At 37.3% G+C, this 23,591-nt stretch overlaps 1 protein-coding gene across 12 annotated transcripts in view; it reads left to right on the top strand.

Annotated features, from left to right (window-relative positions):
• TRPM3 (transient receptor potential cation channel subfamily M member 3) overlaps nt 1–23,591 on the top strand; it is an 862,465-nt gene that overhangs the window by 88,820 nt on the left and 750,054 nt on the right. For 4 of the 12 annotated variants that reach the window (XM_072762551.1, XM_072762549.1, XM_072762548.1 and 1 more), the window contains exon 1: nt 7,052–7,310. The exons of 2 other annotated variants lie outside the window; for them this stretch is intronic. In XM_072762551.1, coding sequence (XP_072618652.1) covers nt 7,128–7,310 — 183 coding nt within the window. In that variant the 5' untranslated portion in view covers nt 7,052–7,127. Of the gene's footprint in view, nt 1–7,038; nt 7,311–23,591 lie in introns of those variants that run through there. 6 more of the 12 variants (XM_072762484.1, XM_072762476.1, XM_072762449.1 and 3 more) reach the window with 3 other exon arrangements.

The following is a 23,591-nucleotide window of genomic DNA, read 5'->3' as shown; positions in this document are numbered from 1 at the left end:
GTAGGCTTTGGAATCTCTGCTGAATGTCTCAAGACCCCGTTCACAAGGCAAAATTAATTTTAGTGGAATACATCGTGTTAATGACAATAGCTGGTCTCATTTTTAGCATATTGTTGGCTTTGCTTCTTTTGTAGAAGTCAAAGGAGACATGTGAAGCACTTGAGAATTTTAGTTAGTTCATTGAGTCTCTGCCTTCAGACTTTTTAAGCTCCAGTAATGATTTTGCATGAGGAAATGAATTTTGAAAGTACATCAAAGATGAAAAGGTAATGAAGCTGCTACTTCTTGTTTAACTAATTGCTTTCGCTTCATTCACCTTTGTACTTTGGAAGGGAAAATGCACAAATTTGTTTTGTTTTGAGTAGTGAAAAAAGCTAAATAGGACTCTAATATGCTCAGATTCAAAAATCACAATTCTTCCAGTATGAATAGAAACTGTGACTAAGAGATGTGGAAATTTTGCACTGTCACTTCCATGTCTCCTTTTCAGTTTGTTTTGTAATGGACCAGGCATTACTGTTTGTACTTCTGCACAAAAGGACAAAATTGCACAAAATTGTTCAAATGGGCAGTTTAAAATTTAGTTTCATAAGGCCATTTAATGCACCTACATTTAGGAAACTAAGCATGTCTAAGTGCTAGATCTAATGTTTAGGATACTGCTAAATATTTTCCTTGACCTGCATGGTGCTTTGAGAAATTCATACTTTCTTGAAAATAAAAAAGAGGGCAGCCTGGATAGCTCAGCTATCCGGGTTTAGCACAGCCTTCAGCCAAGGGCATAATCCTGGAGACCTGGGATCGAGTCCCATGTCAGCTCACTGCGTGGAGCCTGCTTCTCCCTCTGCCTGTGTCTCTGCCTCTCTCTCTCTCTCTCTCTGTCTCTCATGAATAAATAAATAAAATCTTAAAAAAAAGGAAAAAGAAAATAAAAAAGAAAGAAAAAAGTAACTTCCCCTAATACTTAGACCCTTCCTCTGAAATTGTGTGCTCCTTTTTAAGGTGATCTTTGATGTTTTCCTGCCATTTATATGGGACAAACAGAAATAATTGGACTTCAGCACAAATGGTTGCCTTCTGTTTTAATGTTGTAATTCAAGAGCAGGAAGGAAACAATAGTTTACCTTTAGAACCCCCCAGACACTGGATTCTGCCTCTATCCTTGACACAGCTGTGTTATATATCCTTCTCTACCAATATCCTAGAGTTCTTGCTACACATCTAAAAATCCTGACCTCAGAAAGGTGGAAAATGAGTGACAAATTTTGATTACTGACCATAGAAGGAGTTGCATTTCTAAAGAAGCAAAAATAATGAAATTGTAAAGGTAAAAGTGCAGGCATCTATGATGCCAAGTAAAGGAGTTTGAGGAAAAGTTTAGCCTTTCTTTGTTTTATTTATTTATTCATGAGACACACACAGAGAGAGGCAGAGACAGGCAGAGGGAGAAGCAGGCTCCCTGTGGGGAACCCGATGTGGGACTCAATCCTGGGTCTCCAGGATCACGACCTGAGCCAAAGGCAGACACTCAACCACTGAGCCCCAAACCCCAAAATTTAACCTTTCTAAATAGGTAACAACCAATTTCTTTGTCCCTCCTAGGGATAGCTGGATCTTCTACCAGCTGAAAAGTCAGTTAAGCTTAAACATCTTGTTTGAACTTAAACAGATTATATTTATTGTCTATTTTTTGGTTTAAGTATAATGTCTTGTCTTTGAAATATTACTAGTAATTGACCCTCTGATTTATCTTTTCACACAAAGTATATCCATCATGTAAGATATAATTACCAGTTTTATTTCTTTGAAATAGATACTGATCTTAATGATAACAGCAGAGCAATCTTGGGGAAGCCAACTTCTATGTTTTTTCCTACTTTGTTCTTTTTAAAAAATAGTTGTCTTGTCTACACCATGTTATTGTTGTCACCCATGGTTTTGCATGTAATAATGGCTCATTCACTCTCATTGCTGAATAGTATTCCATTCTTTCAATATACCATAATTTATGTATCCATTTTGCCCTTGATGGACATTTTTGTAGTTTCTAGTTTTGGACTTTCACAAATAGTGCTGCTATGAATATTCTTGCAGTCTTTTATTGATCATATGCATCCATTTCTGTTGGGGTATATACCCAAAGATTTACCTTGGAGTAGAATTGCAGGGTCACAGTAGAAATATCATTAGTGTTAGTGGGTATTGCCAAGTAGTTTTCCAGAGGGGTCATCCAATATCCTTCTACCAGTGGTGTATGAGAGGTCTAGTTGCTCCATATCCTTGGCAACACTTGGTATTTTTATCTGCTTGAATTTTGTATAACAGAATTTTATTCATTCTGTTGGGAGTATTTATGAATTTTTTTATTCATCTGCTTTATACATTATCTTATAATAGGTGGGAATTTAATTCAGTTACATCTTCTTTTCTTCCCTGTTTTGTTCTCTCTTCCTTCTCTCCCCAATTATAATGGTTGTGTTATTTTTAATTCTATTATTGCTTACCCTTATAATTCTTATACCATTTACTTTAGTCACTATCTCTTATTATTGAAATAAAATTTCAGAAAACTGTCTTATGTATAAACTTAGAAAGAGGGGAAACTATTATATATATATACATATATATACATATATATACATTTATGTAAATGCATCAATGAAAAATAAGGAGGGTTTATACTACACATTCCTATGAATCATAATAGTGTTTAAAGTATAGGAAGCCTGGATAATTGGAGGATTTTGTTTTTTCTATAGTCTACAGAAAAATTAATAGGAAGAAAGGAAGGGAGAGAGGGAGGGGGAGGAGAAGAGGAGAAGGACAAGACAGAAGAGAGTGAGAGGGAGGAAGAAAAGAAAGCAGATCTGTAGCTAGATTCTCTGACCTGCATTGGCCTTTGCAGAGAGGATGTGATGGGGTGTGTAACCAGAAAGGCTTGTCAGTAGGTAATTCACAGAAGATATATGATTGTTTTTCATTAAGAAGGAGGATAATTTTTCAGGAAGCTATCATCCAGAGAATTTCATCCACATAGATGACCAATTTGCATAAACCAGTATAACCCTACTGCTCCTTTTCTTGATTAATAGTTGTGGGCTTTGGGAGATTTTTTGCTCGAGTTACAGGAATAATTGTTTCAACTTTCACAGTTGTTTGGCTTTGTGTGAGGCTCAGCCTCATGTCTACTGAAGGGAATCTACTCATGACTCAATGTAGATTCTACATCCTGTCTCCAGCTTCATAGGCACTGACTACGCCTACTTTTCCATGAGTCTAGTCAAAGTGGCTATGCTTTTAGTGAATTCACAAAGCAATTGACCCCAAATTCATTTAACAGGCACATTTAAAAATTTCTCTTAGTGTACAAGAATGCCAATTCAGACTTTGCTCCCCTGTGTATGTAAGGACGTGACAGAAGGAATTAGACATTGTTTGGTTATGAGAAGAGAGATTCTAGGGGAGTTGTAGAGGCCATCTTCAAATACCTGATGATAATCACTTGGAAGAGCACATATGTTAAATTAGTGTGACTCCAGAGTTTAAAATAAAGATGGAGGCATGGATTTCAGCTTAATTTATAAGGATGGGCATCCTAATGCTTAAAATTGTTTAATAAGGAAATGTCCTGCTAATGAGAAAAAAGATATCTAATGCTGAAGTCTGAATGTATAGGCAAAGGGTGAATAATGACTTGTTGGATTTCTAAGGTCACACTTAGGAGCATCTAATTCACCACCCAACTCTGTGATTTAGTGTAATTCAGTATTATACTGAAGTTGAGATACCATCCACTATCAAAAGCATCCTGATTTGAGAGTGCTTAAAATGTGAAAAATTTGGAGTGTTAACCTTGATGAAATATAGTTGACATTTTCTTATTCTGTAAGAGAGATTTTGGAACAAACATGGATTTATAGTTTTCCTCACTTTCTCTGTGTTTACCATCCCCTCTTGCACTTTGCTCAATCTTTTTGGTCCCTGGGTAGGCCCGTGGGTTTCCATGTTCTGGACATAACCAAAGGAAAAGATATTTCCTATTAACTCTTTTGCAGTAAAGTTCATAACCATGTAACTCAGGGCAAATGGGTTTTGAAGAGTATTTCTTCTGATTATACACTCAACACATCCAACAGTCTGGTTGGATCATGTAAGGTTCATAGAGTATGGAGGACTGTTGGCATTTGATATTTTCTTGAGAATTTTTTTGGAATACTATTTAAAGCTCACTTTTCAGAACATTTCACTATATTACATTTTGATTGATTCATACATAAAGAATTATATATTTGCATTTTAATTTTATGTAGAATATCTATTATATAACAATATAAGTAATTTTTGCCTTAATCTTGTTCTAATATTCACATTTTTTAATGCATAGAAACCATGGAGGAAAAAAAAAGGATTGATGGCATCCTTCTCAATAGCCTTTTTGATGTATTTACACTCACCTTTGCCATTGCAGTGACTCTCAGTAAAGTTAAGTTGCTCTGAAAATGGCTTCTAGCCTTGATTCCAGAATTTCCACGCTGGTGATTTTCAACATGTTCTTAGCTTTGATGCTGCCATTCTCTGCTAACTTGTAATAAAAATGATAGACTTTCAATGTAGTTTTCCACTTCCTAGCTATTAGAAAATTTGGAAAAAGACAAATGAACATCAGAAGAGGGAGGGTCAATATTTTGCTTAGCTGTAATCACATCTAATTTAACCTTTTGTACAGTACCCAGGTAATTTTTTGGTACTTGTTAAGTGCAAAAATAAAATGCAGAGTTCATCTTCAAACAAGGCTTTAAAAACAGCTTTAAGACAACAGCAATAGGCTCATTTTTAGGATGAAAGGATAAGAAAACACAGATATAATCACTATTCATTGAACTTTTCTAAATATATATATATATATATAACCTCATTGGGGGCTCTGAATACTCTTGGATATCCTAGTGCTGTCCTTTGTGATGGATATTCTTGATAGCATTCTTATGTCCCTGTTCATGGGCTGATGTGGGTAAACACCAGGGTCTTGTGGCTCTGTGACATGAGTGTTCTTGCCTTGATACATCTGTGAGAGCCCCTTAGCTCCTTTGCAGAGCTTTCATCATTATATCTAAAAAATAAACTATCAAGGCATCTAGGTTAGCATATCAGCCTTTCAACTCCTAGGGAAGTTTTCACATATATTTCCCCTTTCTTGACAATTAAAGAAAAGGCAAACATTTACATCATAATTTTCTGACTTTTTTTTTCTACTCCCTAATTGACATTTAGCTCTCATACCTGTCTGATTTGTAAACTCTGAGAAATCATTTTGATTTATTTTTGTGAGGGGGAGAAATTGGGGCTGAACTATTATATTTCCACGAAATGGCACTAATAGTTTCAAATCCATGAACATAGATAGCAGGCGAGGAAATGCAAAATGGAGCCTGTGGTTTTCTCATTAAATGGCATTGTGTGTTCCAAACATTGTTTAGAGCTTCATTTTGTCTAATATGGGTGTGTGATTTCTGGACACAGAGGGTTGTTTGAAAAGGTGGAAAGTGTGCCCCGTGTGTCTCTTGGTTTAAAATGACAGGATTAATATTAATGTAGCACTACACACACGTGTACAGCTGTGGGGTTTTAGAGCTCTGTATTCCTCTCTGAAAACTAGTCAATTCCAAAACCTCTGCTTAATCAGACCAACCACTCACCACTCAGATAATGATTTTCACAACTGGCACCACAACACACATTTTCCTACAGCATTTCTCAACCTCTTCCCTTCCTCTTAATCCCTTTCTACCTTCTCCTCTTGGAAGACCTGGCCTTATTTACACCGAAGGGAGAACGCTCCATTTCAGAAGGAAATGAAAATACATATGTTGCCATTGCTGCAGATCAGCAACCAGACAGCTCTTTTCAACCAGGAGGGATTTCAGGCCTTCTTCCCTGTAATAAGGAGTAAAGCCATTGTTTCAGCTTTTGTAAATTTGTCACACCCACCCTGGCCCTCTCTCATTTGATCAAGGAAATTCCTGAACACGACGAGGACAGCTCAGTCTGTTAAAATAACTGACACAAAACTGATGGGAGACTGCTGGATTGCCCTCTAATGAGCAATAGGCAGAAAGATGAACCAAGGATGAGGTGTCAGAGAGTATTCAACACACAGGAGCTCACACATCATCCTCGCTAAGCATTCACTGCTGTAGCACCCTGGCCTCGGGAGTGCGAGGGTAAACTGAATACCCCACCACTCCTACCCTAGAGAGAAAAATGAGTCGATTTAAGAAGCATCAACCTTCTCCTCCCTTCCAAAGACTCTCCTCTGCCTTGTCCCCGTAGTACAGGTGGTTGAAGACGCTTAATTGCAGTTAGAACAGCAGGAGTCAACTGGAGAGATTTTAAATATCCCGATTCCCAGGCCACAGCCAGGCAAATTAAATTAGACTCTGAAGAATATCAGCGCGCGCGCGCGCGCGCGCACACACACACACACACACACACACACACACACTTAAGTAACTCCAAAGCGCAGCCAAGTTTGAGAACCAGTGGGCTAATCCGAGCCAGCGTGAGAAGGAATTAGTGTGGCATCTGACAAGGAGATGAAGCTCTTCTCCCCCCAAGGATACTTAAGAGACAGCTGTTGCTGCAAAGAGGAGAAAGGGAGGAGAGAGAAAAGGGAGGAAGACAAAGTTGCACGCTTCCTGTCTTTCTGCAGGTCAACGCGAGTCTCCGGGTGTTGGGAACAGGGGCTTGCGCCCGCAGCTCGGGGGGGCATGCGGTTGGTCCCCGCGCCCCGGGGGACTGGGCTGGGCGGGACGCGGTGACTGCAGGGGGCTCCCCGGCGGCGCATCAGCAGCCCCGGGCGTGGGCCGCGTGCCCCCCAGAGGAGGCGGCGCCTGCGGGGTGGAGAGCAATTTGGAGGCGCAAAGGGAAGCTGGCTCGGGCGCAGGTGGCGCTCGCAGCCCCAGCCGGCGGTTCAGCCAATCGCGGGCGCAAGCGCAGCCTGCTGGCGGCGGCGGTAACGGAGCGCGGGGCGCTGGCAGGAGCCCGCCGAGGCCGAGGCGGCGCCGACCGGGAGCCGCGCGCAGGCTGGAGGCAGAGCCGGCGGCGAGAGCTCGGCGCCCGGCGGGGGCATGGGGAAGAAGTGGAGGGACGCGGCGGAGGTGGAGCGGGGCTGCTCCGAGCGCGACGACAGCGCGGAGAGCCGCAGGCGCAGCCGGAGCGCCAGCCGGGGCAGGTTTGCCGAGTCGTGGAAAAGGTTAAGTTCCAAGCAGGGATCCACGAAGCGCGCGGGACTCCCTTCGCAGCAGACGCCGGTGAGTGGCCCGGGAGCGCCGCTGGGTCCCTCCCTCCGCGCGCGCCGCTCGAGCCCTTTCCATGGTGCTGAACTTGCCTCCTCGGGGGGCCCGCGCCGGCGGCTTCTGAGCAAAGTGCTGGGGGCCGTGGGGAGGGGCAAGAAGGAACGACTTCCCTTTCTTCCGCCAGGGGAGGGTCTCCTGACGTCTGCGCTGTCTTTGCAAAAAAAAATGGAGAAAATGTTCGAGAGGCGGGGGGCTCGCTGTCGGATCAGTAGAGTTTTGCAATTAACAGAGCGTGCGAGATGTTGCCGAGTGTATTGTTGTGACTCCGGTGTCCCGAGGGTCTGTCTGGGCGTTGGAAGGTACTCGGCAGCCGCTGAATGAGGGCGGAATAGGAAGGGCATGACATTTTTCTTTTTTTTTAAACTCTCTTCACACTTGCTCTTTTTTCATCCCACACCCCCACTATGTTAATGGGTGCGTTTAATTGTTTGCAGAATGTGATTTGCATGCAGGAATATCCCAGGTGCTTATAATCCTACTGTGAACATACACCGCGTTCAGAACACAGTTTTCCCGTGCGTCAGCTTCTCTTCAATGTCTCATTAGTGCGGTAAAAGCACTCAGGTGAAATTAATACAGGCATCAAGTACAGTTGATGAAAACTTTAGTTGCATATGCATTTTTAGTATTTAAATATTAAATATCTGTTTTCCTTTAGCCTAGGGGGAAAGAACTCTGTTCCAGAAGAGAGTGCAGAGCCCTCCTGTTGCTCCTAGGGAACAATAAACGCTTCAACTTAGGAGACGTCATTAAGAACACCAGGGTGTGTGTGTGTGTGTGTGTGTGTGTGTGTGTGTGTGTACACCTATGCTTTGTGTGTGTGTGTGTGTGTGTACACCTATGCTTTACATCCAGAGGAGCTGACAACACATATTGTATGGGAGAGAAACTAAATTAATTTTTAAAAAGGGTAGTATACAAGCCTTGTATCTCATAGCATGAATAATGTTACCTTCTGTTTTCAAGAGATAATCACTAAGGGATAAAAATTAATCTGTAAAAAAAAAGCAGGATGTTTAAAAACATTAATTCAACAGAATGAAATATAATCAGGTAAAATTTTTGGTGTGTTTATTTTGTTTGCTTGTTCACAAAAAAACTAGCAGAAAATGTTATTAAATTTGAAGTATTTATTTCCTAATATTTAGTGTGGTGGGTTTTTTTTTTTAATCTAAAGATGGATATTGTGCACTTAAAATGTGATTAATTTTATTTCAGGCATTGAAATGTCATTTTAAAATAAAGGTCAATTTAACATTTGAAAAAGGAGAATATGATTCTGAAGATAGGAATTCATGACTTCTGGTTTTCATCAATTATGTGAACTAAAAATTTTATTACCCTTTTAATAAAAAGTATTATTTTAAATAACTTCTTATACTGATTCTTTGATTCTGTTCAACAGGTGTGTGCAGAGTGTCAGGAACATATAAAATCTTCATATAACTATAGGTTAGGCTCAATAGCTCACAGGTCTGTTACTTAGAATAAAAATATGAGAGAGAGAGAGGATATAATAGGCTACCATGACAACAGAAGACATCTGGAAAAGTAATTGTGTCCTCTTATTTACTAAGGGTGATGATGGTGCTATATTTCCCTGTAGTACTTGTTAATTGAAACATTAGTAATTCAGTTAAAAACCAGTTATGGCAAAAGCCTGTGTTTATTCTCACATTGTGTGACCTGTTTGATATCAGTTTTGTTCTAAAAATCTAACAAATGCTCCTAGCCATGATTTGAATTATCAGAATTTTTAAAACAAAGATAATGAGGTTTTGTAAATCTTAGAGTTGGCTTTTAATCAAGGTTCGATTCCATTAGTTGTTAACAAAGAGTTTCTATTTCATCTGTAAGTGATACCCCCAACTCACTTATGCAAGCAAGTGAGGAAATAATGAGGCTTGTAGCAGGCATGCTGATAAAAAGTTTTTAATCTTCAAGGTAAGACTTTTTTTTCCCCTCTTAAGGGTAAGCTAGTGCTATTTGCAACTTGCATTGTATTTTATGTAAAAAAAAAAAAAAAAGCTTAAACTATAGAGATTAAATGAAGTGATTAAAGCAGTTAATATGTTTAATGCTGCTTTTTACTTAGTCTTCTGAATAAATAAGATATTCTGTGAGGTGGCTTTGGATCTTATTCATTTTGTGTTGTACTCAGAAATATTGTGGCATCATCATGGTAAAAATCATAGGAGGATTTTTTTTCTTTGAAGACAAAATAGATAAATGTGGGAAAATGTAGTTAATAATAAAACATGGGAGCACTCTTAGATCCTCTCTCTTCTTTCTTTTGAGAATGTAAAATGATTATATAGTTGTTTTATTAATGTGGTCTTTGTTACTCTCTTTCCTGCTTTAGTTAGAGTCCTGAAATCACTTCCAGTTAAAGTTATTCCCAGGGAACAATGACAGTCCATGACTCTGTCCCCAGTGGGAATGATTACATTAGTTTTCATTTTCACTAACCACAAAGCATGCATACATCATAGATAATGGGGGAGATTTTCTTCAGCAAGGAGAGGGCTGCCATATTCTTCATTATCTAGAAATGCTTTTCTTCTATGATCTGAGTCATGGTGTCTTTATGTGTGAGGTGTAGGGGAGGCCTGTTTAAATCAACCTTGGTAATTAGATTTCCTTTCTACTTATCAGTAGATATGCTGCAGTTTTCTTAGAGATATCTTAGAGATTGGGCTGGCCCCAGGATTTTGATGCCAGCATTAGAAATCAAAAAGACATTTCTGGCAGTCTCTTTAGTACTCAGGAGATGGTCTACTGATGTTCTTTATGGACCAAGGCAGGACAATGTGTGCCATCCTTGCCCCAGCTCTCTGGAGCCTGCTTCTATTCTGGCACCAGGCAGAAGCAGCAGGACTCAGTGCAATACTGAGAAGAAGGGGTAGCTGTTCTTGTCCTAATAGTGGTATTTAGAGGCCATGTTTTCAAGTTCTGGGCCACAGTACTGGATGTGTCTAACAAATCAATCCTTGTTGATTTCTAATTCAGGAAACACTCTTCATTTCTCTTTTCTTTTTAGGCTTTGTAGTTTTTTAATGCACAGTTTAATCCAGTAATCTCCAATACTCAAATTATACCCCAAATCATAAATTGTGATAAAGTGAAATAGGACTTTATCATATTCATTCCTTGGAATTTGTTTTTTAAGTGTAAAAACAATGTTTTTTTTTTTGTAAATGTAACAATTTGATATCATTTTTATAACTATATTAATATAAAAGTTATATATTTGAATACTGGGTATCAAATTAAACTTCTGGATATTAATATAATATACAATGTCACTGTTAAATTGGTCAGTAGGCATAAAGGGATTTTAAGACTTCTTTGCCTCTATTCAGTACTATCTGGATTTCATATTTCTCCTTGAACTATTGTTCTTATTATTCCTCTTATTTGTTTTAATTCTATCCACACAAAAATACATGGAAATCTATTGAAAGATGATTCAGCTAGTGCTGTTTGGTGTTACAAATATCACATGTTCACCTCAGCCTGGAGTAGTTTTAATTTTGAAAGGTGATTTCCTCCTCTAGTCCAACAACTCTTTCAGGGCTTGTTTTCAAATAGATGCAGATTTCATTTAATCTCCAAGTAAGCTCTGTGTAAAATGAAAAAAAAAAAAAAAAAAAAAGAGTTCTGAGGGAGTAAAGTGATGGAGTTGTAATTAGAGTTGTTTTTCAACCTTAGTTGGCATGCTTGCTTCCACTAATGCTATAATTACCCTTATCAGCAGGTGCCAACCACAGAACATCATGCCTTGTGCAGACAAGTGGGCAGCTGAGAGGGTATGCAAACAGCAGCGCTGCAAAGTAGACGAGTCCGGTACAGCTGGCTATCAAATTCGGTCCTCCTACAGCTGTTTTAGATGCGATGTGTGCAGAGAGGGATTCCAGGAAGAAATCTGCTTTCGTTTCTGAGGCTGACTTGTCCCTTCTGGGCCCAGTAGATGATTCCGGTGATTTCCAGTGATTCTTGCCAAAAGCTGGGTTCTTCAAGATCTTATGGTAAATGAGGAAAAGCTGAGTTGAAGGCAGGGCTAAAGTCAGAAAAACCCATCTCCCAACCAGTTGCCCATTTGAGGTTGATATGGATGGTAGATCTTGCAGTGGCTGTGGGAGAAATAGCAGCAAGTTGATGAAAAGAATCCTTTCTCCTTTTTTCAGTGTCCTGATATGGGATTGCAGTGTCATTAAACCCTTAATGGTTTGTTCTTGTTACGCAAAGGGCTCTCCTGGTGAAAGCAGAATGAATCCCCTGCAGGGCTAGTCCATTACTGAGTAAACCATTTCTTGACAGGTTGGTTTTTGTCTGCTTTTTATTCACTGTGTTAATTTTTTTTTAAAGGGACAATGTTATATCGCTCAGGAGTCCAGATGTTTCTTATTATTATTATGGTTTTTTGATGGAAAAACAACCATTTTCTGATAATGGTTTATTTTGTTTAAATATTTCTGAAATGTTATCTTTTTTTTTTTTTTTTTTTTTTTTTTTTTTTTTTTTTTAGTAATCAACAACTAATCAGCTTTTTCTCATTGATCCCAGTGAATAGTGAACTAAATTTAGTTTCATCTTTGAGGACCAGAAATATATTAGGTGGCGAGTGAGTAATTCAAATATTTTAAGTTTTGAGGAGAAAAATATCCTTGTATGGGGATGGTTAAATGTGTTTTCAATTATTCCAAAATACATTAGAAAAGTTCCTCCTACCATTATTTATTGAGATCTTGAAAAACAATTGAATCATTAAAACCATTTATAAATAGAAGCAAAACATTATATTCATTTGTCTCGACCAGCTGTGATGGTCTGTGCATTGGCTTTACTTTTTGTTTCTTTCACTTGCAAAGCCTGAAGAGCATTCATAAAACAAAAATGCAAGGATTATAGAGAATAACATTTAAGCAAACTTTTATTTGTCTAATATTCATTGAGTACCTAGGAAGCATTAGGCACCATGGTAGGTCCTGGACAACTTTCCTAGTAGAACTGATGGTTTCATACAAGACAGGGATCTACAAGGCAACCAGACAGAGATATATGCAGTCTAGCTTTATGGTCCAAATACAAGAAAGCAAAGGTTATGGCAGTGAATGCCTGTTAAGGGATGGTGATGAGAAATTTAGATAAGAAGCTTTGTGTGCTTGATGCCTGATTCCCAAAAGATGAGGAAGAAAAAAATGTGTGGATTTGGCTGTTTGGAAAGAGGGTGATAATTATCTTTCTCAGTCATTTCAACCGACTCATGAGTGTGGATGCCTGAATGCAGTGAGTAGAAGCCAAGGTAGATGAGACAGAGAAATAACCACAACAAGAGCAAACACATTGTAAAGTACTTGGTATGTGCTAGGCACTCTCTAAGTACATCACATCATTTATTATGCAGTGCCTGATGTCAGATAGAATGTAAGCTCCATAAAGGTAAGGATTTTTGTTGGTTCCCCAGTTTATCCGGATGTCTTGAACAGTGCCTAGTGTATAGCAAGCCCTCAAATATTTGTTCAGTGAATGAATTGACCAATTAATAAATATACTAATAAACAGTATTTTCTCATTAGTATGAGGTAGACTTAAAGTTCTTGGCTATGAGAGCAAAGAGAAATAGAGGCAGAAGAATTTTTCTTTCCTTTTTCTTGTTTAGTAAGATGGGAGAGATTTGAACATGTTTATTTTTTGGAGAAAGAACTTACTAAAGAACGAAAGTTTAAATAAGTAGGAAGAAAGAAGAGCAGTGAAACTAGTCCATAGCCTTGGAGAAGTTGGTATTTGGTTTACGCAAGAGTTGAAGACCTATTTTTTGCTTGTGTTGAATCCTGGCTCTGCCCTCTCTCTTTGTCTTATGAATTTGCCTGGTAGAAACTGGGTCTTATTGTTAATTCCTTTGCAGGTTTTACTTTGTATATATTTAGTCTATAATGTTGGTAAATTAATTCATAAATTATACAAAAATTATATATTTTTATGAAAACTCTTGTTAGTAATTCTTAAGCTGAAATGTAACTTTGTATCTCCCTTTTACCTCAAGGAATGCGGGAAAATTCTCAGATTTCAAAAAGGTGGGAATCACTACTTCAGTTCTTCCAAAGTAATTATCTAAGTTGAGAGTTGATACACCAAACTGCCAATCTGTACATTCAATGTCATTAGATTGCATATTCATTACAAATGCCTCTCTAGAATACAAAATAATCACATAAAAGAGAATATATTCATGCTAATAACCAACTGGATTTTTGTCCTCCCTGAAGGTTGATTTTTCTAGGACTTTCTTAGGAATGAATTTTATAACAGTGAGATTAGGAGGAAGGGCTCTACAAGGTAAATGTTTCTAGGAGGCTCAGTTTGAATGCAGGTCATCTCTACTTTGAGAGTTGTATAGAAATTCCAAATTGATCTTGAGAACAATATGGTAGCTTTGGAATTAACCGGATCTAGATTAGAATCTTGGTTCTGTCAGTTATTAGCTGTGTGGCCTTAGGTGAATTATATTTCTATGTCTCTTTTCTCCTGAATTTTATCAAGACAATTCCTTCTTCCTTTCCCACTGAGTGTAAAATCATTCAGGTCTTCTTTTTATACAAAGAAAAAGTATTTATTTTCATTTAAAATTTAAATTGTCTGAAAATAGAAAAAATAGAAAAATCATAGAAAATATTATGAAAAGAATCCACATACTCATAATGCATATTAAACCGAGGTTAACAGTTTGGCATATTTTCCTCATATCTTTTTAAAAGAAGTAAAATGTTATAGGCGTAGTTAAAATACCCACCTACCTTTCTCTTGATTTCTTCTCCAAAGGTCAGAAATATTCTGAACCTGAGGTTCATTTTTCTCATATAGTTTTTAAAAATACATCTAGTATGTATTTATGTACTCATAAAAATGTGTAAATAATATGGTTCTCTGTGTTTAAAATTTTTACATGAATGTGAGACATACATTCTTTTGCAATCTTCTTTTTTCACTCAACACTGTAATTTTGGAAATGGTTATATGTAAATATTGCATATTATTTTTGTATGTGTTTGTACCACAAATAATTTATTCATTTCTCTACTATCAAACATTTAGTTTCTTTTTCCTTTTTTTTTTTTTTTTTTGGTGATTACAAACAATATTCAGTTAACATCTTTGTACTTGTCTCTGGTTCTTGCAAATATTTTTGACAAGATATAAATTCAGGAACTGACTTTGCTTTTTGGAAGACATAAAGATCAGGGCTTCCTTTGTAGCTGTTTTGCACCAGAGAAAGGTCAAGCTTGTCTAGATTCTAACCTCTGGACAGAGTCAAGATTTGCAAGGGGCTGAAGGGTAGTGGTGCTAGCCTTCTGCTTTGACATTATATTGGCATTCAAATCAGACAGACTTGATTTTGTCCATCTCAGGTCATTAACTGATTTTGCAACTTCATCTTTCTGTCCTTGGTGTTTTCATCATAAAATGAGGATGGTAATCCCTGTCTCCAGGATGAACTGTGGAAGTTAACTGTATTGTGTAGCTAGTATAGTGTCTGGTGAGAGATACTTGCTGAATGGAAACTTTTACCTAGCTACTAGTATTGACTAGAGGTGTTATAACAAATACCCAAAGCAAAAGTTGCCTTTGCTTGATGGGGAAGTGTTGTTTGTGGTCTTCAGTTCTTCTGGGATTAGAATGTTGTTGGTACAACCAAGGTGTATTATAAGGTTAATGATTGTATTCAGCTTCTGGTTTTGAAAGTACTTTAGGAAATAAAGTTATCTTGTTTTCTCCAAGATGTTTGTTTTCCACAGTAGGTCCTGGTCCTTAAAATATTTATTACTCTATGTTTTTAAAAAAATTTATTTATTCATGGGGGAGAGAGAGAGAGAGGGAGAGAGAGAGAGAGAGAGAGAGAGAGAGAGAGAGAGAGAGAGGCAGAGACACAGGCAGAGGGAGAAGCAGGCTCCATGCAGGGAGCCTGACGTGGGACTCCATCCTGGGTCTCTAGGATTACACCCTGGGCTGAAGGCAGCGCTAAACTGCTGAGCCATCTGGGCTGCCCTTACTCTATGTTTTTACTGAAGGTGAATTCATTGACATTTTACAGATGAAATATGACATTTCTGCCATATTGAAAAACATAAGACATTCTTTGCTTGCTTTTGGTATTTTTATCATTGGGTTCTGTATCATTGGGTTTTGAAATAAATTATGGTTACAAAATCATTCTCTTCATGAACCTCAAGACCTTTGGGAAAAGATTTTTAAAAATACTTTTATTAAGGATAATTCAACTATGCACAATAGGAGAAGGAATAGTATAATAACCACATATGCCCATAATCTAGCTTTGACGATTATCAAATCATGGCAATTTTGCTTCATCTGTACCTCTATTTTCTATTTCCTCCCTCCCCACTAGATTATTTGCAGGCAAATCCCAGATGTCATATTATGTCTTCTAAAAACTATCTGAACAATAAGGCTCAACTTTTAAGTTTTATTAAAACAAAACTATAACATTGTTATAAAATTTAAACAAGTTAATAGCTTCCTAATGCCCACATATATTAAGATCACATTTCCTTAATGATTTCATAATTCTGTTTTTTTACCCAAAGGTTGTTTGAATCAGAATACAATTGTAATTGGCACATTACAACTGTTTGGTTTTTCATCTATAAGTTTCTCTTCCTGATCTTATCTCCTTTTTTTCTTGTTAAAAATCATTTGTCAAATAAATCTATTTGTCCTTTAGAGTTTCCCACGTTCTATTCTATGCTAAATACATCCCAATCGTGTCATCTTACATGTTCCTTTGTCCTTTGTGTTTCCTATGAATTATAGTTTGACCAGGAGCCTAGATCAGTTTTGATTTTTTCCACAAGGATACTTCATAGATTCTCTGTTTGCCTCTCATTTTAGGTATCAGCTACCATTGATGATCATTGCCTAGAGCAGGGGTTGGCAGATTTTTTATGCAGAGGGCCAATTAGTAAATATTTTGGGTTTCGTGCACTGTAAGGTTTCTTTCAACTACCCACCTTTACTGGTACAGTATTAGGGCATTGCAAAAATGGTGCTGTTACAATTCTGTCTTTCTCTTTTAATTTAATAGCTCAAATATATTTTTAAATGATTTTACTAATTTATTCATGATAGAGACAGAGAGAGAGAGGGGTAGAGGGAGAAGCAGGCTCCATGCAGGAAGACTGATGTGGGACTTGATCCCAGAACTCCAGGATCACGCCCTCTGCCAAAGGCAGATGCTCAATTGCTGAGCCACCCAGGTGTCCCTAGCTCAAATATTTTTATAAATAGGAGCCTCCATCATCAACTACCCATTCTGAGTTATGGTGCATAAAGTGAAGTCAAGATAAAAGCTTGAGAGAGATAATTTTTTAAAAGTTGAGCCAGTAATAATAGGAACTATGTACTGGCATTGATCTGTAGGTTTACTGTCACGCCTTAGATTTTAATTGGGTCACTGAGTTCAGTTAACTATTAGAAAATATTTGGTCTATTTATTGTGGAGGCCAATTAAATTGTCATTAAGAAATAGGATGTGTAAAAGTAAGTTGTCAAATTATTTCTGTATTAAAGTTTTTGCTTTTAGCACTACAAAGAAAGTCCTGGGCATTGTGTTAGGTTTATACTGCTGCCAAAAAATCACCACAAATTTAGTGGCTCACAGCAAGATGAATTTATTATCATACTGTTCTAGAGTTCAGAAGTCTGCCACAGGTTTCACTAGACTAAAATTAAGGTGTCAGCTGTGTTCATTTCTGTGGTTTTTAATGGGAGAATCCACTTACTTGCCTTGTCTAGCTTCTAGGAGATGCCCCAATTCCTTGGCTCCTACCCTGTCTTCTTTCTTTAAAGTCAGTATAGTTGCATTTCATTGATCCTTCTTCTATCATTACATTGTTTTCTCTGACCTTCTCTTCTGCCTCTCCCACTTTTAAGGGCCCAAATGATTACGTTGAACCCACCTGGATAATCCAGAACAATCTTTTCACTCTAAGGTTAAGTAATTAACAAACAAAACATAATCATAATTTCTGGGGATTAGGATGTGGACCTCTTTGGGAGACCATTATTTTGCCTGTCACAGGCATTGAGATATTGCTGTTTGGTTTGTTAAATCTTTACTGGACAAAATTGCAAAATGGTGAAAGATACTTTCTAAGGTGCCTTTAAGTTCATGGTAAATGCTCATCTCTTTGGAATGAGGTTCTGCAGTCAAACAAAAGAACAGAATATATGAAGATTTACTGTATTCTTTTTTTTCTCCCCACCCCAGCTTTATAAGCTATAATTAACAAATCAAAGTTTATATATCTCAGGTGTACAAAGTGGTGTTTTGATGTAATATGCCTTGTGAAATGATTATAACGATCAAGCTAATTAACATATCTATCACCTCACATAGTCACCACTTTTTTGTTTGTGTGGTGAAAACAGTTGATATCTGCTCTCTTAGCAAATTTCAAAAATACCGTAGAGTACTGTTAACTATTGTCACTATGCTTCATGTTCAATTTCCAGAATTAATTAATCCCACATAACCAAAACTTACATTCTTTTGCTTTCTGACTGCTGACTTCATCTTGATTATAGATGTGGAAATCACCTTTCCTACAAGTGGATATTCAGTAGATTTGGGAATACGAATGATTTGTTTTGACATACATTTTAATGAGCACCTACTCTATATAAAACCTCAAATGCTATAGGAGAAAGAAATGTGAATAAAACTTCTGGAAGATTTATGCTGGTATGAGGGATGAAATTATAATTTGGTATATAACATGACATAAGCATATTAAGTATATAGTAGCAATTATAAGTAAATGATAACAACTTAACAAGTATATTAAGATTGCCTTAATTATATTATTAGTCTGCTAAAATGTTTAGTAAGACTAGTCAAATCAGTGATAAAATCAATTGATTGGACCCACAAACAAACAAATGATAGAATTTTCAGTTTCTGATTCACCAAATTGAAGCTTCCCAGGTAAAATGACTTGGGGGATTTTCTTATTTAATATTTCTATGAGATGTGGCAAATAGCAATTTTTTACTAATTTATAAATGTTTTATTCATTTTTTTCATCATAATGATTGAAAATAACCCTCCACTTAAAGGTTTGAATTACAACTACTTTTTAAATAGGGCTCTTACTGGTTTTTTTTTTTTTCTGTTATTTGACGACATCTGATTTTTCATATAAGTACCTGTCTCCTTTACTCAATAACAATGATTGTAACAATAGATAATTATTACAAATTAATGTTAATAGGCAAGAAAAAAGGGTGAATAATTAGCACCAAGTAAGGACCCAGCAATAAAGAATGTCTTCAAATGCTAAGGTTAAATAAGGTAAGAAGTTGTCTTCTTTTTAAGATCATGTCTATTTCTTTCTTTTTTAAAAAATGTATTGGACATATAACATTGTCCAGGTTTAAGGTGTACAGTGTGTTATATGATACAATTATATATTTTAATATCACTATAAAACAAAAACAAATTGGAAACAAATTGATGTGGAAAATAAAGTTACTAGAAATACAACTGAAGAAACAGCTATATCAAAGGAAATATTACATCTTTAAAAATACTTTGATAATTTTCTAGAGCACTAGACAGTGATTGCCTGAGCCATACCAAATTGGGCCATGAACAATTAAACTATGAAACTTCAGGGAAGCAGCAAACAGGTTGTTTTCTCAGGAACGTTTATCACAGAGGATAGAAGGCATTCTATGGGAAATTTGGAAATTTCCAAGGTGCACTGAAACCTCTAAGTTGGGAGAGCAGAGACCTAGGGAGGGAGAGCAACTCAGGCCTGGAGCTGCTATCTTCCTGTCAAACATCAGAGAGAGGGAGATAGAATCATGCTGACTATAGTATTATTATAGCTGGTATTTTTGTGTTCAGTCTCTGTAGCAGTCATCTGTGGATCTAGAGAATGTTTTAAGCTTGAAATTCTAGCACATGTTCAAAATCAGGGGAAAATAAACAGATATATTTGTAGATATACAATTGATGGGGACTCTATGCAAGTGGTTGGGAATTGAAAAGCTCAGAAATTCTACAGCTGATTACTAATGGCTACAAAAAAGTACCAGGGAAGCAGGGAACAGGAACTAGAGAAAGCTGATGACTAGATCCCTAGCAAAGCAAAAGGGCCAAGATGAAGAGAAAAGATCTGGATCTTCACTAAACATAGAGACATTTTCCTTTGTCATTCCTAAGATTACTGTGGTTATACCTATGTGGTGTTATTGTTGGTATTATTATTTTTTAAAGATTTTATTTACTTATTCATGAGAGACACAGAGGCAGAGACATAGGCAGAGGGAGAAGCAAGCTCCCTCTTTGGAGCCTGATGTGGGACTTAATCCTGAGACCCTGGGATCAACGACTTGAGCCAAAGGCAGACGCTCAACCACTGAGCCACCCAGGTGCCCCTGTTGGTATTATTATTATTATTATTATTATTATTAGTTATGATAACTTGTTTAGGTAATCAAGTATAAGGTAATTGGTGTTAAACTCTATTCATTAATTTTTTTGTTATTGTCTTTATAAAGTCTGTCAAAACAGAAGTTCTTTAGGAATTATTGAAGAATAGTAGCAGAATTGGGCCTGATGGACATTTGTTGTCACCAACCCATGGCCCAGAGTAGGTGCCCATTTCAGAGTACTATTCCCATTCGTTTTGACTTTATATCACAAAGTTGTCTCATTGTAAAGATACATTTTGAACACAAAAATCAACTTTAAAATTGCTTTCCTCACTGTATTAGCTGGAATTTAAATGAAAACTAGGAAAGAAAAAAATTGCTCTTCTGTTCTGAGTTATTGGTAGCCATTTTGTGGGAAATAAATATGAGTTTTTAAGCATTTAAAATCATTAGGTACTGCAGCACTAAATGAAATTTGTTTTCTTTAGAAGATAACAATAATGACTGAAATTACCAGAACCTGGGTTATATCTACAAAAAGAGCTCATTGTTTAAAAGGTGCAATATGGTATCAGATGTAACTATAGAATGCACTGGTAACAGTAACCAAAACAGGAGCTTAATTCACCGTTGTGAAGACCACATACTCCAAATAAACAGACTATGAAAAATGAATGCAGAAGGAACCAGCAGTAAATAATGGCTAAGTCCTACTTTTATTTCATTACCCGATAAGTACGGTTGGGAGAGGGAAATAATTTTTGTGTGTGTGTGACCCTACCGTGCCTTGTATGACTGGTGCCTTTGGTTCCACTGATGGAGACAGACAAGTAGGCGGATGTGATAGCATCACGGTCCTATACTGATCTCAGCAATGAGGTAATTCACAGGATATTGTATTACTGCATAGCTTGTGAATCATACACATTGTAAAACCTTTGGAAGGCTGGGCATTATTTCTTCTTCAGGAAAATGTCTGATTATCAAACATAACTTTAGATGTGATTAGACTATAACCTAGTCCTTTGGTTTAGGATCTCCTTCAGCATAAGAATTGCATTTTGTTCATCAGTGTGGTGCCAGCTCTTGGTCAGTGCCTGGCATGTTATGGAAACTCAATACTTGAGTGTGGAGCCAGTGAAACAGCATAGCGAAAGTGCTCTAGATTTAGGTGTTTCATATCCTGGGCAGAAAAAGGAAGAAGGAGAGGAAAGCAAGCAAGCATCATTTTGATATTTTTAAAAAATGCCTGGGACTTAAATGATCTCTTAAGCAATCTTATTGACATCTTTTTTTAAAGATTTTATTTATTTATTTATGAGAGACACAGAAACATAGGCAGGGGGAGAAGCAGGCTCTCTGCAGGGAGCCTGATGTGGAACTTGATCCCAGGACTCTGAGCCAAAGGCATACACTCAACCATTGAGCCACCCAGGTGCCCCCTTGACATCTTTCTGAGGAAGGTTGTATGTAGATGCCCAAAGCACAGATGAAGAAACTAGATTTCAGAGCAGTCATGTTAGTTTTAACTGGGAAGTGGTAGGGATAGAATACAGATGCAACCACTCTTTAATTTTTTTTCAATACTCTGCTGACTTGTGAGTTAGAGATAAGAAAGTTAAAAGAGCATAAACAAAGTTTATGTATGCCGTTCCCCCACAGAGGTGATTTGTGGGGGTTGCTTAAAGGTCACTATGGATGGTGAGACGAAGGCAGGGCAGTAGGGAATAATGAAAGCAATTAAACAATATTGTTAGCAGCCCTGCAAACAAGCTGAGTTCCAGGAATAAACTATTGAGTGGACAAAGAAAAACAGGTGATTTATTTTTGATGCTACTTCTCTCACTGTTGTTGGATGAGAATAGAGCAATATGTTTGTATTCACATAATCGCCAGACTCTTTCCTTTATTATTTTTAATGTGTTGAATATTTTTACTTATCCTTTCAAATTTTAAATTAACTGGTTATTTAATTATGTGATGCCAATCAAAACTAGATCTAGAAAACTTTAAATTTGGGTGAAACTTGAATGCAGGATTCTTGTTAAATAGGCTGTATTTGTTGCATGAGAGTGTGTACACGTGTGCGATTATCATTAGAAAAAAATGTGACAAATAAGAGATAGATAAGAGCTTTTATTTGAGAGTTTAATTTGAGAGAGTAATTACCTAGGTGCGTTTTGGGGTCAGAATAAGGTTGGGCCAACATGCTGCTGAATATTCAGTATCTTCAGTTATATCAAGGGGAATCAGTGTCCGTAGCAATGACTCTGAGCCAAGATGTACTCAGACATAAGAGAAGGATGGATTCCTCTTACGTCTTTCCTACTTACTCTCTTATGCAACAGAGTGGATTAAGCTCAGGAAGAGAGATGTTCAATAACAATGGATGAATGAAAGTGAGTTGATGATTGACTAGAAAAATCACTTAATTAAAACATCTCTTTTCACAAGCACTTTCAGTTAATTTTACTCTGTGTGCACATAGGAAGTATATGCTCCTATTTTCACAAGTGAGTATATTTAAAATCTAATGAGGACATGCTGATGTTTGCTGTAAATCTAAGTAATGGCTATAACATTGAAGAGTTTCCATTTGTTCTCAGGTCTCAGGGACACTGAGTGTGGGGCTGACAGTGGTCGCAGGGAATATAAGAGAAGTAAAACATGCCAACCCTTTTGATTTGTTATTATGAGGAAAGAGAGGAAATGAGCATTTGCTGTATGCTCAGCATTTTGTTAGACTTTTTTTTTAATATTTATAAAGGCTTTATATTTTATACATGTTATCTCATTTAGTCTACACAACAACCTGATGAGGTAAGCACCATTTCCATTTTACCAAATTCCAGCTTTCCCGGAGCTTATATGCTAGTGAGGCTGAAGAGAAGACACACAAAGAAGCAAGTAAATATGTAATAGAATGTTTAGTGATTATAAATACCATAAGGAAAAACAAAGCAAGATGAGAGGGTAGAGGATGGGAAGGGGCATTATTTTAACTGCAAGGAAAGCCTTTCTGATTGGTGCCGTCAGACAGATGTGAGGATGGAGTAGGGGGAAAGCCCTGGAGATGTCTGGGGAGGAATGTTCCAGGCAGACAGAACAAGAACAAATGTGCCAAAGCAGAGGAATGTTTGAGAAACAAGAAGGCCAAAGACACTGGAGCAGAAGAAGCCAGGAGGAGAGGTGAGGGAGATAAACATTTGAATTCACACAGTTTGACTCTAAACCTGTGTCTACAATGTTCCATTTACACCATGAAATGGGGGACGCGTAACAGCTAGAGGATGACACAGGAAGTGCAAGACAACTCTAGGTCTTGCGGAAGAGATGGTTAAGTACTGTAGAAAATCAAGAGTGGGACAGCAAGATGCTTTGTTGAGGGCAGGATGACATGGGCTCCTGGGCTTAGGCTCTAGGAGAAAGGTATATGTGGATTTGCAGATTAAACTGCAAAGAGCAGCAATGTGGGAATATTAACAGTTACACATATTCATGTGCCAGAAACTGCCCTGTGGGGCTTCCATATATTGAATGATTTGTTCTTTATAATAACCTTATTGTACCCATTTTACAGATGAGGAAACTAAGGCACAGAGATATTAAGTAATTTGCTCAATGACTTAGAGTTGAAGTTTAAAACCAGGCTGCCTGGCACTATATTCTGTGCTCTTAAGAATGGAGGGAATAGAAAAAATGCGGGCAATTCTTCTTTTATTCTTTTTTTTCTCTTCTTTTATTCTTTTTCTTTTTTCTATTCTTTTTTTCTCTTTT

The sequence above is a fragment of the Vulpes vulpes genome, chromosome 1, assembly GCF_048418805.1.
Source record: "Vulpes vulpes isolate BD-2025 chromosome 1, VulVul3, whole genome shotgun sequence".
NCBI lineage: Eukaryota > Metazoa > Chordata > Mammalia > Carnivora > Canidae > Vulpes > Vulpes vulpes.
Note: the sequence above shows the minus strand (reverse complement) of the source record. Positions and strands in the feature narration are given on the sequence as shown.